Raw genomic sequence first — 15,143 nt, 5'->3', positions numbered from 1 at the left:
TACTATAATAATTTCATTCTAGGATGCGTGCTCCTTTATATTTTAACATCTCTGATATCAGAATGTCTTACAGTTGTTCTCCATCTGAGTTGAAGTTGCTTTCTTCCAGAAATAATTTGTTCTTACTTCTTCCAGACACATGAGACCCTACTAAGCTGACAGCTCCTTAAATTAAAGTTTTGTCTGAAGCTTTTGGTCCACCCCGTTGGTGTGAATTCAGAAATTAAACCTTCATGAGGGCCACCTTTGTGGTTCAAGGAGTAAAACAGGCCAATTTCTTTGCTATCTTCTTTCGGTTGGGAATTTATTTCTCCTTTGTGCCAATACTGAAACATATTGCGTTCTGGCTTGATGCTGGGACCATATATTAGATTGTCCATTTTGGGCAGTTTTTCTCTCTAAGTAGTACATAAAATAATGGTGCATCTTACATTCAGTGACGTCTTAGACTTGATACAATTTGGTAATTTATTAAAGTTAGGGATTTTTTTTAGGACTGACATCAGCTCATCTATCAAATCTTGAGGCTTCTCTTGGGGCCAAATGCTCAGATTCATAGTTGGATTTTCTACATGTATAAAAGAAGCTAAAGCACAGACCAGATTAGCATTGCTCCAAAATACTAAATTTATAGCTCTGCACACCATAAAGATGACACTGACAGAGATATTTTATGAAATTCTGGAACAATTTTGGAATGATTTCATTTAAATTATGCCAACCAAGACATAAATTGAGATGAACTAGTTGTGGAGATAATGAAGAAGGTTGAATTCTGCCAACATTTTACTGTGGGTTCTTGGAAAGGAAATGCATGTATGTAGAACAGCCAAGAGAACTATTACAAAGTGAAATTCAATGATGGCATTAATGTAGAAGTTAGGACATAAAATATTTCAAAGAGGCAAAAATCTAAGATGTTAATTTTCAAAAATTGTTACTTCTGGTATAGCTTTTTCCTTTCTGGACATGTAGATCATAATACAGCTCGTTTAGTAAAGAAGGAAGAATGAGAGGTAGTTTAAAGGTAAACTGACTCAACCACTTATGCTCTTGAATGCAAAGTCAGACAAGTTCCAATTCTGTGCACAACAGTTATGTTAGGAAAGGGAACATACTGGAGGTTTCTTGTTAGCATTGTGTATGAGTGAATGGGAAGACAAGAAGATCTGCTAGCAGATATATTTAGGGTTTTGTACTGAAATTTCCCAAGGCAAAAGGCTACCAGTGATGGGGGAGAGTGTGCTGGACCAAGGGGAAGTGGAGCTGGATTCTTCTGTTTCACCCGGTCCAGCTCACCATTAGTGCTGCCTTTACAAGAGAGTGAACAGAGCACTGAGTAAGTGTTAAAGATTTCATCGAGAGTGAAATGTCTTCCACCTTAATTCTGAGTTATTTTATACAGTCCCTCTATTAAAACCTCAGGAGATGTAAAATATAGAGTTTTACCCAATATGTTTACGATTACAGCTGGAACTGATGGTCCTGAAGTGTATAATTGGCTTCAGGTTGCTTAGCAATTTCTGTGAAAACATCTCATATCTTTATATGTTTCCATATGAGCACATATATTTTATTCAATGTGAGATGGGACATTAGCAAGGTAACATACATGATTTAATAGGGCTGAGCTCTGGATTTCTGCCCATTTTACTGTCAAAGATTGACATCACCTATTCCAAGATAATTCACTGATTCCTAATGGTAAGACTCAGTCTGACCACATGGGAATGCCTGACTTAGTTTCCAAACATTTGAAATTTACTGTAATCTATGGTGTATATTTTTTATGTTTGGTCAATTAGCAAGACAAGCAGACAAGGAATAAAGAGGCCTTCAAAAAAGGAATGTTTTTACTACTGCAGAGCTTCTTGAACTATTTTACCATTTCCTCCCATATATCACAAGCATCTACTTGGGGTTGTTTTTATATACACACACAGACTCAGTAACATTGAAACACAGAAATTATTTTTCCTCCCTACAGTATTCATTCCAACTGAAGAATCAGGAGAAAAAAGTTATTCACATTCATTTTACTTTCTACAGCTAAGCAATTCTATATTCCCAAAGTTTATAGGGTTGCACCACTCTAATTTCATCAAAACATAACTTTAAAATCTGAAGCACTCTCCAAAGCCCATTCATTCAACTGTTAATAATATTTATTTATCCACAGCCTCACTTTAAAAAAAAGTATGACTTTGGTCAACTTTTCCTTGTATATATGTACACTCATAATTCCAGCATATATATCACTTTGAAAAAACACTAACTGGGTCTATGAAGGGACTGATTGCTAAAAAAATGGATGTATTAATAAGATATATATATATATATATATTTCTCTAGCGATCTTCAAAACATAGCACGGTATCCTACATAAAGTGGTTTGCAACTATAATTTATTAGTTAATTGGTTTATGATATTTCTTAAAGATTCTACTTCTGAATACAATGGTATTAATAACAATGTATGACAAATCATTTTCACAATAAATAACGGATGCTATTTAGATCAAATCTCTATTGAGAAACAAAAGTATGTAAGTATTATGCTATAGCTTGAAATATTTAGATAATTCATTCAACAAATATTTACTAAATATCTACAATATTCACAATATTGCATCTGTTACAGACCTAGAGATAAAAAAGTGAGCAAAATAGCAAGGTCCATATTGACATGGAGATTAAATCTGATTGGAAATGAGCTCTATTTACATCATCTTGTTTCTTTTACTTCTAGTTAGTTATCATTAGCCTCTCTATATCTAAGCAAATATACTCTTTAATAAAAGGAATATTTCATAATGCTGTATTGTTGAAAAGCTGCTGATCATAATTCAATATTTCTACATGAAATAAATGGAAAACTAGTGGATATTTTGTTGTCCAATTGAAATATGCCATCCGAAAAATTAAATGAGGATGTGTCAACAATGCACTAAATCCGTATAAAGACAAAAACTTATATGCTCCAATCTAGTGGTATTTTTTTTCATAATGAGAGCGATAACAGACAGGAAAACAAATAACAGATAAGGAAATTTTGCAAGCAAAATGAATTCAAAATATAGGCCCAATTTGTGGCTACCTGTCTCCTGGTATTGGCATCCCCCAAACAACCGTGTGGACATTCATGAATCACATACCAGTACATGTAGGATACACACAGGGACTTTCAGAAAGTCAACTAGATTTTGGAATGTTGCTGGGTGCTATTCGTACAGTGTGTTTTCTTTCTTAACATTCATGAACCATGAATGTTCTACACACAGAATTAGTAAATCAAATCCAAGTAAATGATAAAAAATAGTATACCTGCTTTTAAGATTAATGTAAAACGCACCAAAAAAGTTAAAGGATAATTACGTTCAATTACATGTAAAATGTTTATATTTGATATTTTAGCCATTTTTAACTGAGCTGCTCGTTAGCAGTGATGTCATTGCTGAGTTTTCCCAGCAGGGGGAAGCATAGCCTAATTATTGTTTTTGTAAAGGGTTGAAGTGGGGGTGGGGGGGGATGAGCTATACTACCATTTTACTGCGTTTTAAATAAAGATTGGTTGATATTTCATCATTAAATAAGCAACTTGACATTAAATAGGCCTTGACATCATTTAGGAAACATAAAATGAACTTGGTCCAAAATCCCCAGTTCAAGGGACTATCCTACTAAATCAGAGTGAAGACATCCAAACCATCTTCTACTTGAGTAGGATACCCAGTAATAATATACTGGGTCTATATTATGAGTATATTAATGAGTAATTTGCATGGCTTATTTTAAGACTACACTTTCTTCTCTGATATATTTAAATGAATATATTTGCTGCCTACTACTCCCTGGTTGCTACCACATACAAAGCGTGTGCTTAAACTTGACTCCTTTTGGTTAACATGAGAAAATTGAGCATTAAGTCTCGTAAGGGTCTAACATTCTGAATTTATCATACCTACAATAATAAAACATAATTCAGCGCTTTGTGTTCACTGGAATTTTCTTTCTACAAGATTTTCTTTCTCTTCAGTTGCACTTCTCTAAGTATTCTGGCAGAGGTGTATAACTTGTATGCATGTGTATGTATGTGTGCGTATGCATGTGTGCGTATACGCATTATTGCTTATGGTTTTACCCTGGTGTTAGCAAGTTGAAAGATTAAAAATGCTATAACTTACCATGGTGTTGTAAGTCTGAACAGTGAGTCAGCGGATCTCCATTTCTTATATCTTGTCGTCTTGTGCGTCTAAAACAATTATATTTAAAAATTATTACTGTATCTCTATTCCCTCTTCGGAATTTGTCATAAGAACTGAGAAGAGTCAAAGACCCTGGAAGCTTATCAGAAGAGATGCATCTACATCTGCCTAAAAGATTTTTTAAAAGTAGCTCATTATACCTATAACAGTAGTCTGCAAGATGATCAAAATGGAAAATAGTATATAAATGTACTAACAATGAAAAAAAAGTTTTTCAAAGTATTGATAACAGAAAATTCATGGTTTCTTTTTGCTACTGAATGTCAGTCAGTAAGTATCTAACATCTAGAAAATCTAAAATTCTTAATACCTTAAATTCTGAGGAAAAAGCACAAAATATAGAAGAGCAACCCATTTATTCAATGAATAGAATTAAACTTTTTTTCCTAATCTCTAATGAGGGAGTAAGCCTGAAAATTAAAACTCACATGAATGTTCTCTTTCTCTTAATACTTACACATAATTCCTTAAATAGACTTTTGTTAAATTATACTATTAAGACTATGAATTCTACTTGTAAGTTAGTCTTTAATTTTTCTTTTTGGTTGCTGTACCAACTTTTTTTTATAAAACATTTCTTTTATGATTACATGGTTTTGATTGCAAACCAATTTACCTGCAAAGTGAAAAACAGGACAAAAACAACAACAAATACCGTGGAGCAAGGCTCCTCCTTTTATCAGAGGAAGGTGAGAGAGAAGACGAACTTACCTCTAAAAGAAAAGCTAAATTTGCTATAGAACTCAAAATTAATTTTTCCTGCATTCTACTGCTCAGATCATGTTACTTACAGTGCATTCTGGGAGTCCTCTCTCTACACTTGGCTACTGGTTGACTGGGAGGAAGGAGGTTGGCTCCAGCCGTTGTGGTGCCAACTAGATGTGTAGTTGGAGTAGAAGGCTAAAACTGGAGATTGGCTCTGTGTGACTGACTCGAAAAGACTGGGGACACTTGCCCATCTGTTTTCTGCATCTATTTTAATGGGTATTGTCTTGCTGCAAAGTTAGTTACCATCCTTGAAAAGAGCTCTCACAAAGGCCACTGAGAATTGCAAACATGGAATTTGTTACTGTATTCATAAATTTAGAAGTCCCAGGTATTTATAGATTTCTATTTGTAGAATTGGTGAGACTATCAAACAGATGTTGCACATTTCAAAATTGAGGCAACAAGGGAACTTGTGAAACATGAACCACAAAGCATTTGGGAAGGTGTTTTTTATTGCCATTGAAGTTTTTGAAAAATGCCGTCACAAAGAATATATAAATTGTGAGGCCTCTAAACATCCTTTTCAAAGACACATGAAATTGGATTAAGTAAAATCTGCAAGGCACAACAAAAATGTGTTAATGATAATTCCTTCAATCTTGGATTCTAGGTATGCAATAAACACATTTCAAATGTATAATAACATCCAGCTTTTTAACTTATTATAGACGTAGTTATGATCTTATTTTTATCTTCTTTCTCATTAATAAAAGCTTAAAATTCAAATGGATTATTACTAAATTAGGCAATGTTATACATTTTCACATGGAAAGGAAATAATACCCATTTTTAGTTCAAACATGAATTTCACACTTTCAAGCAACATTAAAAGCCCTTTAGAGCTAACTGGTTTTAAGAAGCATAAAACCTTATTCTTAATTAATTTAATTGCTGTGAAAACAGCATATTCCTATTTATTAAATTATCCATGGTTTCTTTGATCAATAACACATTACCTCCACACTAAGTTCTTGTTTTAAATTTAAACTTCCAACAAAGTCAATACCTATATGAAAGTAATACTAACATGTTGTCTAAATTCTGAATATTGAAGGCTTAAGAAAATTGCATATTTATTAAGTGGAATAATAATTTAATATTTAATATTTATTATTTAATATTATTATTAACAAGGTAACTGTGTTTTAATCCATATGGACTGACTATATGAAAGATTTAAGTTGTAGATGATTTAACACTACAGTCGATATTATCTAGTGTGTAATCAAAATATTTAAGTAGATATTAGGGTTATTTCTTTTCCCTAATATTTTTCCAAAACCTTTAAAATGATCCAAATGTTGTAGAACACATCTCATTAGCAATGAAAAAAGCCACGTTCTTACCTTCTTGTAAAACATTAGCTAAGATAAAAAAACAAATTTTACTGCTCCTATAATGCATTGGCTTAATAATGTTAATTTCTATTAAAGGTTTCAATATGTTCATGTGCATACTGTTAATCTTTAGGTTTATATTAGCAAGTATTGTATATTACTTCATCTACTATTGCTTGTTTCTAAAATACTGGTGAATATCAAGGGGCAAAGGTAGCCTTAAGTGAGTAGTAGAGAATACGTTGAAATGACTATTTTGTCAAATTAAGAAAGTGTTTTTGTTTTTTAAAACAAAAGTAAACCAAGCTTGTGTACAACGTTTAGGAGGTGTCTAAGAGTTCCCTGAAGTATAACACCTCATTTTATTCATCAGAAAAAAGATGATGTATTTATATGAAGAAGTTGTTCCAAAAATGGAATCAGATAAGATAAATACGAAACACTGTGTTTATTTCTAATATTCCTCCTACCTCTTTGCAGTAGGAAAATAGCGAGAGCATGAAGAGCCATCCCAGGCACAGTAAGGGTCTCGGGCAAGGCAGCACTCTGCACAAGCTTTCCCGTAAATATCACATCTGTGTAAAGGGAGCTGTGTGACTCCCACAGTAGAGCCGATATATAGTTGTTGCTGTGGAAAGAGTTTACTGTTATGACAAAATCTACCTTGTTTTTCAAATCTATTTTTTTCTTAAAAACAACAACAAAAAAAGGTTCCAGCTTAGCAAAGATGCATTTATATTTGTGGGTTTAAAAACGTTCCATTATTGGTAGTTTCTTCAAAGGCCTGGCAGGAAATGTGACCATTTAAAATAGAGCAAGACCAAAATCTAAATAGTTGACTGAAACAGGTATATTTTATAAGTGTAAAACCAAGGGAAGATAAAGGAAGACAGCAATAGTTATATGTCAATTAAATCTCATAAAAATAAAAAATTTTAGACAGTAAGACACTGAGCAATGTAAAGTTCAAACCTTCAGTTTTTGCTCTTAGGTTGCTTTTTAAATTTCTACTGTTTATAATTTTGATTAATCATATTATCTACATTGTCATGTATTCTGATTGGTCTTGAGGCAGGGATCTTTTGCTTTTGACTCTTGGGTGCCCTACTGAATTGCCTGTAATGCAGTCTGCCCTCCTATAAGAAGGGAAAGGGTGAAGTTTTGGCACTTGCATTGGTAAGAAGTTTTGCTCAATGCTAAATGTCTTGCCTTTGCACTACCTCCAGGAAGATTACTTTAAACAAAAGTACTCAATTACTTCTCATTCAAAAGATCTCAGGGGAATCAAGTACACTCTGGCTGGTGCCGTGGACTTGAACAAAAAACTCAGGTGTTGTGGGAAAAAGTGGGGTATTGGGCATCAACATACCTGGATCCTAGGTCTTGCCTAACATTAACTCTCTTGTGATCTTGGGCCTTTCACATAATTTTTCTAAGACTTAACTTCCTTATTCATAAAATGAGCATGTTTAACTAGATCTTTAAAGTATGCATCTAGATAAAACGTCTATGCTGCCACTATCTTCAGTGAATTTGAAATTATCAAAGGAGCCAGAATTGGGGGGAAAAAAGCTTTCTAACAATAACTACTTCAGGATTTCAATACAAGTTAAAAAATACCTTTAACAAAGTTGAACCAATTTAGCATACCAGTTGCAAATTTATGTAAATACAAAATGACATACAAATAAGACTGTTTTGTGACTTTTCTACATTTTACTGTAATTGGTGTCATAGCTCCCTTTCTTGCTTTAGATGATTGAATAATTATAATAAAACATTAAATAAAAGTTGTGAAAATACTGAAACATGACAGTACATATGAAAAAGACCTCAAAAGTGTATTTTAATTTTCCACTATATAAATGAAAATAAGTCACAGAAAAGCCAGTCTCTGAACCATGGTGTGCTCTTTTACTATAACAGTCAGCAATGGATATAATTAAAACTGCATTTCCAAAAGGCTCTCAAAGATGGGACTACATATGTAAATAGATATGTTTAAATGAAGATATAAGTAACTATTAGAATCTATGAAATTATTGAGGGTATAAGGAGTACCTTTAGAAAATAATTATATGCTGAAAGCTAACCAACTTACTTATATCTTAATATAAGAAAGGGAAAAAAAGGGGTAAGAAATAATACAATAAAAACTAAATTATTATGGAGGCAGATATACTGATTGCTTATTCCATTTCAGTAAGTGAAGAATATTTATAGTACATGAACATAGTATAGTATATAGAATATGGAATATATTACAGAAAATCAACTTCTTACTATATTCACCTTGTATTATTATATTGAAAGATGCTACAAACCATGTCAAATTAAGAAATGGTAGTTAAAGTCTCTGGGAGGAAAAGATGAAGTATTATTAAGTTTTTTGGTTGAGAGAAAATTATATTGATTTGTACCGCTCTTAAAGCATCTATAGAACCTGCATGTGATAACAGTTGATCATAATTTGAAAAATATTAACAGGGAACTTAACTAATGGAAAGAAATTCTTTATTCTTTTTTTTCCCTCCTATTCTTTCTCTCTTCCAAAAGCACCTTTAAAAAAAAAAACTTAGATTGTATTGAAGGCAAGCAATCTCAATATGATAAAAAATGAAACAAATATAATGTTTAAACAACAATTAAACTAGTTAAAACGGGGTAGCAGTTTCTAGAAGCATGGTTGGCATTGGTGAATACAGACATGCCAAACCATATACTATGGTCATAACTATTTAAAAAGCTACTGACCAAGTTGGTTATACCTAAGAAAAAGATTTCTATGTTTGACCAATAACTTTTAAGAAGCATGAATGAAATTCATACTTATGGATTTCTGTAAGAATATGGCATTGAGTAGTAAAGGAGTTGTTATCCAAATGATAACATCTAAACCTGTCAGATTCCTTTAGGAGAAAATCAGAGAAATAATACATGAGAAGAATATGAAACCAAAAATATGGCAAATGAAATTATTGTAATGAAAACCTAAAGTGTGATAAAATGCCCCAAATTAAATACAATTCAATGTAGTTTATATTTAACGATTATTCTGCAGTACTATTAATGATTTTCACAATGAATTATGCTATTTAAATGAAATATGGGGGATGCTTGCAGGCACCACTGAGCATAATCCAGTCACCAGTAAATAACCTGATGTGCTTTTTCTGCCCAATTTAACATCACCACAGGCTTTCTCACTAACCTCCTTAACAAGTTGTGGTTCATAGCAGGAGATGAGCCCACTTAACCAGAAAATTAGTTGCAACACTGCTTCTCCCTCATGAAACTACTGCCTCAGTTTTAAAATTTCCATGAGCATAAATGAAATTGAGTCACATCTGAATGAAATCAAACTCCAGTCACATCTGAATGGAAATGAAACTCCATCTGATGTTGTGAAAATTTTCCAGTAATGAAAAATGAAGGCTAGGGACACTTTCTTCTAACATAGTATTTTAGGTTGATAAATTGTTTGTATTTGTTTTTTGGTGAAACATGTTACATTTAATAGGCAATTCTTAAGGTAGGTTTAAACATGTTAAAACAGAAAGAAATGTTTTACAAAACTAGATGCAATGTAATTAACGTTGACACAGAAGTCTAGCAGAAAATAAATAAATAATTTAAAAAATCATTACAGGAAAGAATATCCTGGTCTAGCTACTATCCTGGAAATCCCCGGATTTCCTTGCCAACATTTGACAATTTTTAGATTACAACAACAGGTGAACACACACTTACGAAGTGTAAGATGACAGTATCAGGTCAATAATATCTGCACTCTGGATTTCTCTAAATAACTTGGAGATTATCAATCTATTTTGATATGAATGTGTGGAAAGGATATATACTGAGTTTCAGTGGCACAGTATTTTAGCATCCTGTATGAGGAATAATGTATGGTCAGAGATACAACATGTAAACAGTTAAGAAATAAGAGTCACCAAATCATTCTCAGATTCAATAATTTTGTATATAAGTTTTCATACAAAACTTGTATGTAAGTTTACAGTGAGTAAAGGGCTCCCTACTCCTTCCTGGCTTTCTCTTCTAGGTTATTTAATAATTAACTTCAACTCAGGATCCAAGCCATTTTTTTCTTTTTAGTTACCTTTGATATACTGGATAGAAAGGCTAGGTAACATTTATGTGGAAAAGGTAATTCATTAGAAGTTAAAATTATATTTGTTTTGCCCATATCATTTAGCATTTAGAAGTCATTTGTGTTTCTTAAGAGTCTTGCCAAAGCATTCATTCAACGTGAATGAAAAGACTTAATTTAACACGCTGCCCTTAACCTTTGAATCCATGGAGTTTAATAACATCATTTGGCAGTGACCATTTTGCTGCTTCCCTTTTATATTTAGCCAAACTAAATGTTTTCTCTAGCACACAATACTACTGAAAAAGTAAAATTAACTTTTAAGTAAAAATCCTCCAAAAATATATAGTCCAGTGCATAATTTTATTACCCTATATAATGTATTCTGTTTATACATACAAATTAAATTATAAATTTATTTATATTCTGAAATATTCACCAATGTTATTTTAAAGGATAGACAGATGAAAATAATTACTGAGTAAATTATATTATAATGACCAAAAAAGAAATGCTATAAATGAAAATTTACAACAAATAGTGATCTAAGAAATATATTTATAGGACATATATGAGACTGGTCAAAAGCACAAGGGCAATGAAAATTATCTTTAGTTTCCTACTAGTTATTGTAAGAATTTTTTCTCTTGTTTTTTGAACAATTGTTAATAAATCCATAAACTCTGATGGAACATATTTATCTATTTGAAACATAAAATTAACAAAATATAGAATATAGTACCTGCTTAGTGGAAAGCTCCATTGCTGAAATAGCAGTTGGTTCCTAAAGAAGAAAAACAAAATGTGAATTGTTTAGTCAATTAGAAAAGTCATAAAATACCAACATAAATTTCCAGAAAGATAACTTCAGTGCCTGTAAGAAGCACTATAACTGGGAAATAAGACATGTAAAAGAAATTGCATAGACAAGTGTTGTATGTATGGAGCAGACAATAAGTGCATCCTCCAGTTAACGACCATCAGGAACATACCCATGAATCAGGTTGGGTTTATTGCCCACTGTTCATGGGAAGCTCAGTAAGAGAGGGATGGAAAGGACTTATACGTTTTGGGCTTGTGTTAGGTAACTTAAGGAAGGGTTCCAGGAAGTAGGGCTTTGCTTTGCATTGGATGCTGTCAAAAAGCAGAGGTAATTCTATGATTCGGTATCTTCATAAGTCTTATTTAGGAGGGAAAAACAGAGTGAAGCTAAAGTAGCGATAGGTAAAGTAGCAATCACTCACTAGGGCAGAGTAGGGAGATATCTGGTCATTTTTATGGTTTGGACAACGTTTACATTCTTTTCTGTGTTTAGATATTCAGACATGATTACAGAATGGTCTTGCCTTTTTTTTTTTTTTTTTTGATTCATAATGGTCTGAGAATGGCCCCATCTGATGTTGGGGATCTGTGAAAATTTGTATGTTCAACTGGAGAACACCAAGACCATGGCATACGTGAGACTGTCAGGGCAGCTCCTAATAGCGCCAAGGATGAGCTGAGAGTACTAAGCTGGTTTCCAGCTGTCAAGAACTGTGAGAGCTCAGTTGGGATGAGATAATTTCTTTATTATTAAAATGACTAAGACGCAAAGACCTACACTTCAGGTCTCTGCTGGAGAACATAATCTCTTTAATTTCTATCAACTGGCTAATATAGAGCAGTCATGACTAGGGAAGTAATCACCAATATACTTTGCTAAAGTGTTCTGCTAAAGCTTATCATAAACCTATGTATGCTGCATAAATAAAGACTGTTCTTTGAATAACTTAGACCACCAAAAGGCTATTCACCTGAATGTATTCGCTTATACTCTTAGATTCACTTTCATTTAACTGTGCTCCATCCTATGTCTCATCAATGACAAACACAACTCTAAGAAGAGATGGCTGGGCGGTTTCAGAGACAGCTGATGACAAAGAGGCTTAGGTGGGAAGAACAAAATCCTGAAAGGTCTCTCTGTGTAGGTGACTGAAGTTAAGCCCTGAAGAAAGGGTAAAGAGTTGCACTCTGGGGTCAAATGTATGGGTTCAAATAGTAGTAACACAAACTTGGCCAGAAGTGTGATATTAGGTGTGGTATATAATCTCGAATTTAGTTTTCTCATCTGAAAAATGAATACAATGGTACCTTCCTCATAGGACTGCTAAGACGATTAAATGAATTAATAAATATAAAATACTTTACAAATTTGCTCATCACATAGTGTTTATTCAAATCTCTCCTCTTTCAAACGCACAACATACACACTCAACACGTGCACACAGACACACTCCCATATCCTTTCCTTGCTTTAGTTTTTCTCTTGAGTGCTTATCACTATCTAGAAATACATATATATGACATTTATGCATATATATGATTTATATATGACCTTTATCTTGAGTCATATAGGTAGAGGAGGTGAGTTTCCTCCGATAGCTCAAAGCTCTTATCTGAAGGTAGGGAGTAAGAGTAAGGAACTAAGGATTGAGAGGAGGGAGGAAAAGTCAATAAAAAGTAGGTAATGTAAGTACCACTGAGACAAAATCTGAGGATAGTAGACAATGACTCTCAAAACTATCCACTGAGGCTTGTACCAAGAAAAGTTATATATATATATATATATATATGGAAATATTCCATTACTCTTTGGATGCCCACAGGGTTGTTAAATCTCCCACACCCTCAGTTGTGACTCTTGCTTGCCCTTTTGCCTGTCAGGGAAGTGCTGGGGCAAAAACTGAAAGACACACAGTGGGAATTAGAGGTGAGGTTGACAGGATATGAGGACAGCAGCAGAGGCATCTCACGTTTTCTTTTTTTTTTTGAATTTATGAATTTTATTTTTTTATACAGCAGACTCTTATTAGTCATCCATTTTATACACATCAGTGTATACATGTCAATCCCAATTGCCCAATTCATCACACCACCACCCCCACCCCCCGCCGCTTTCCCCCCTTGGTGTCCACACGTTTGTTCTCTATGTCTCTGTCTCAATTTCTGCCCTGGAATCCGGTTCATCTGTACCATTTTTCTACATTCCACATATATGCGATAATATACAATATTTATTTTTCTCTTTCTGACTTACTTCACTCTGTATGACAGTGTCTAGATTCATCCACGTCTCTACAAATGATCCAATTTCATTCCTTTTTATGGCTGAGTAATATTCCATTGTATATATGTACCACATCTTCTTTGTCCATTCATCTGTCGATGGGCATTTAGGTTGCTTCCATGACCTGGCTATTGCAAACAGTGCTGCAATGAACGTTGGGGTGCATGTGTCTTTTTGACTTATGGTTTTCTCAGGGTATATGCCCAGTAGTGGGATGGCTGGGTCATATGGTAGTTCTATTTTTAGTTTTTTAAGGGGCCTCCATACTGTTCTCCATAGTGGTTGTATCAATTTACATTCCCAGCAACAGTGCAAGAGGGTTCCCGTTTCTCCACACCCTCTCCAGCATTTGTTGTTTGTAGATTTTCTGATGATGGCCATTCTAACTGGTGTGAGGTGATACCTCATTGTAGTTTTGATTTGCATTTCTCTAATAATTAGTAATGTTGAGCAGCTTTTCATGTGCTTCTTGCCCATCTGTATGTCTTCTTTGGAGAAATGTCCATTTAGGTCTTCTGCCCATTTTTGGATTCGGTTGTTTGTGTTTTTAATATTAAACGGCATGAACTGTTTATATATTTTGGAGATTAACCCTTTGTCTGTTGATTCGTTTGCAAATAATTTCTCCCATTCTGAGGGTTGTCTTTTCATCTTGTTTATGGTTTCCTTTGCTGTGCAAAAGCTTTGAAGTTTCATTAGGTCCCATTTGTTTATTTTTGTTCTTATTTCCATTACTCTAGCAGGTAGATCAAAAAAGATCTTGCTGTGATTTATGTTGAAGAATGTTCTTCCTATGTTTTCCTCTAAGAGTTCTATAGTGTCCGGTCTTACATTTAGGTCTCTAATCCATCTTGAGTTTATTTTTGTGTATGGTGTTAGGGAGTGTCCTAATTTCATTCTTTTACATGTAGCTGTCCAGTTTTCGCAGCACCACTTATTGAAGAGACTGTCTTTTCTCCATTGTATATTGCTGCCTCCTTTATCATAGATTAGTTGACCATAGGTGTGTGGGTTTATCTCTGGGCTTTCTATCCTGTTCATTGATCTATATTTCTGTTTCTGTGCCACTACCATGTTGTCTTTTGATTACTGTAGCTTTGTAGTATAGTCTGAAGTCAGGGAGCCTGATTCCTCCAGCACCATTTTTTTCCCTCAAGACTGCTTTGGCTATTTGGGGTCTTTTGTGTCTCCATACAAATTTTAAGAGTTTTTGTTCTGGTTCTGTAAAACATACCATTGGTAATTTGATAGGGATTGCACTGAATCTGTAGATTGCTTTGGGTAGTATAGTCATCTCCACAACATTGATTCTTCCAATCCAAGAACATGGTATATCTCTCCATCTGCTGGTATCATCTTTAATTTCTTTCATCAGTGTCTTATAGTTTCTGCATACAGGTCTTTTGTCTCCTTAGGTAAGCATATTCATAGGTATTTTATTCTTTTTGTTGCAATGGTAAATGGGAGTGTTTCCTTAATTTCTCTTTCAGATTTTTCAGCATTAGTGTATAGGAATGCAAGAGATTTCTGTGCATTCATTTTGTATCCTGCAACTT

General features: G+C 33.7%; 1 protein-coding gene across 1 annotated transcript in view; it reads right to left on the bottom strand.

Moving 5' to 3' along the window:
- Positions 1–15,143, bottom strand: part of SEMA3A (semaphorin 3A) — a 231,017-nt gene that overhangs the window by 10,310 nt on the left and 205,564 nt on the right. The window contains exons 13-15 of the mRNA XM_060156161.1: positions 11,224–11,265; positions 6,841–6,998; positions 4,185–4,252 (exon numbers count right to left, since the gene is read on the bottom strand). Of these exons, the coding sequence (XP_060012144.1) occupies positions 4,185–4,252; positions 6,841–6,998; positions 11,224–11,265 (268 nt within the window). The remainder of the gene's footprint in view (positions 1–4,184; positions 4,253–6,840; positions 6,999–11,223; positions 11,266–15,143) is intronic.

Source organism: Lagenorhynchus albirostris, chromosome 8, assembly GCF_949774975.1.
Source record: "Lagenorhynchus albirostris chromosome 8, mLagAlb1.1, whole genome shotgun sequence".
Classification (NCBI taxonomy): Eukaryota; Metazoa; Chordata; class Mammalia; order Artiodactyla; family Delphinidae; genus Lagenorhynchus; species Lagenorhynchus albirostris.
The sequence above is the reverse complement of the archived record's forward strand: the minus strand, read 5'-3'. Positions and strand labels throughout refer to the sequence as shown.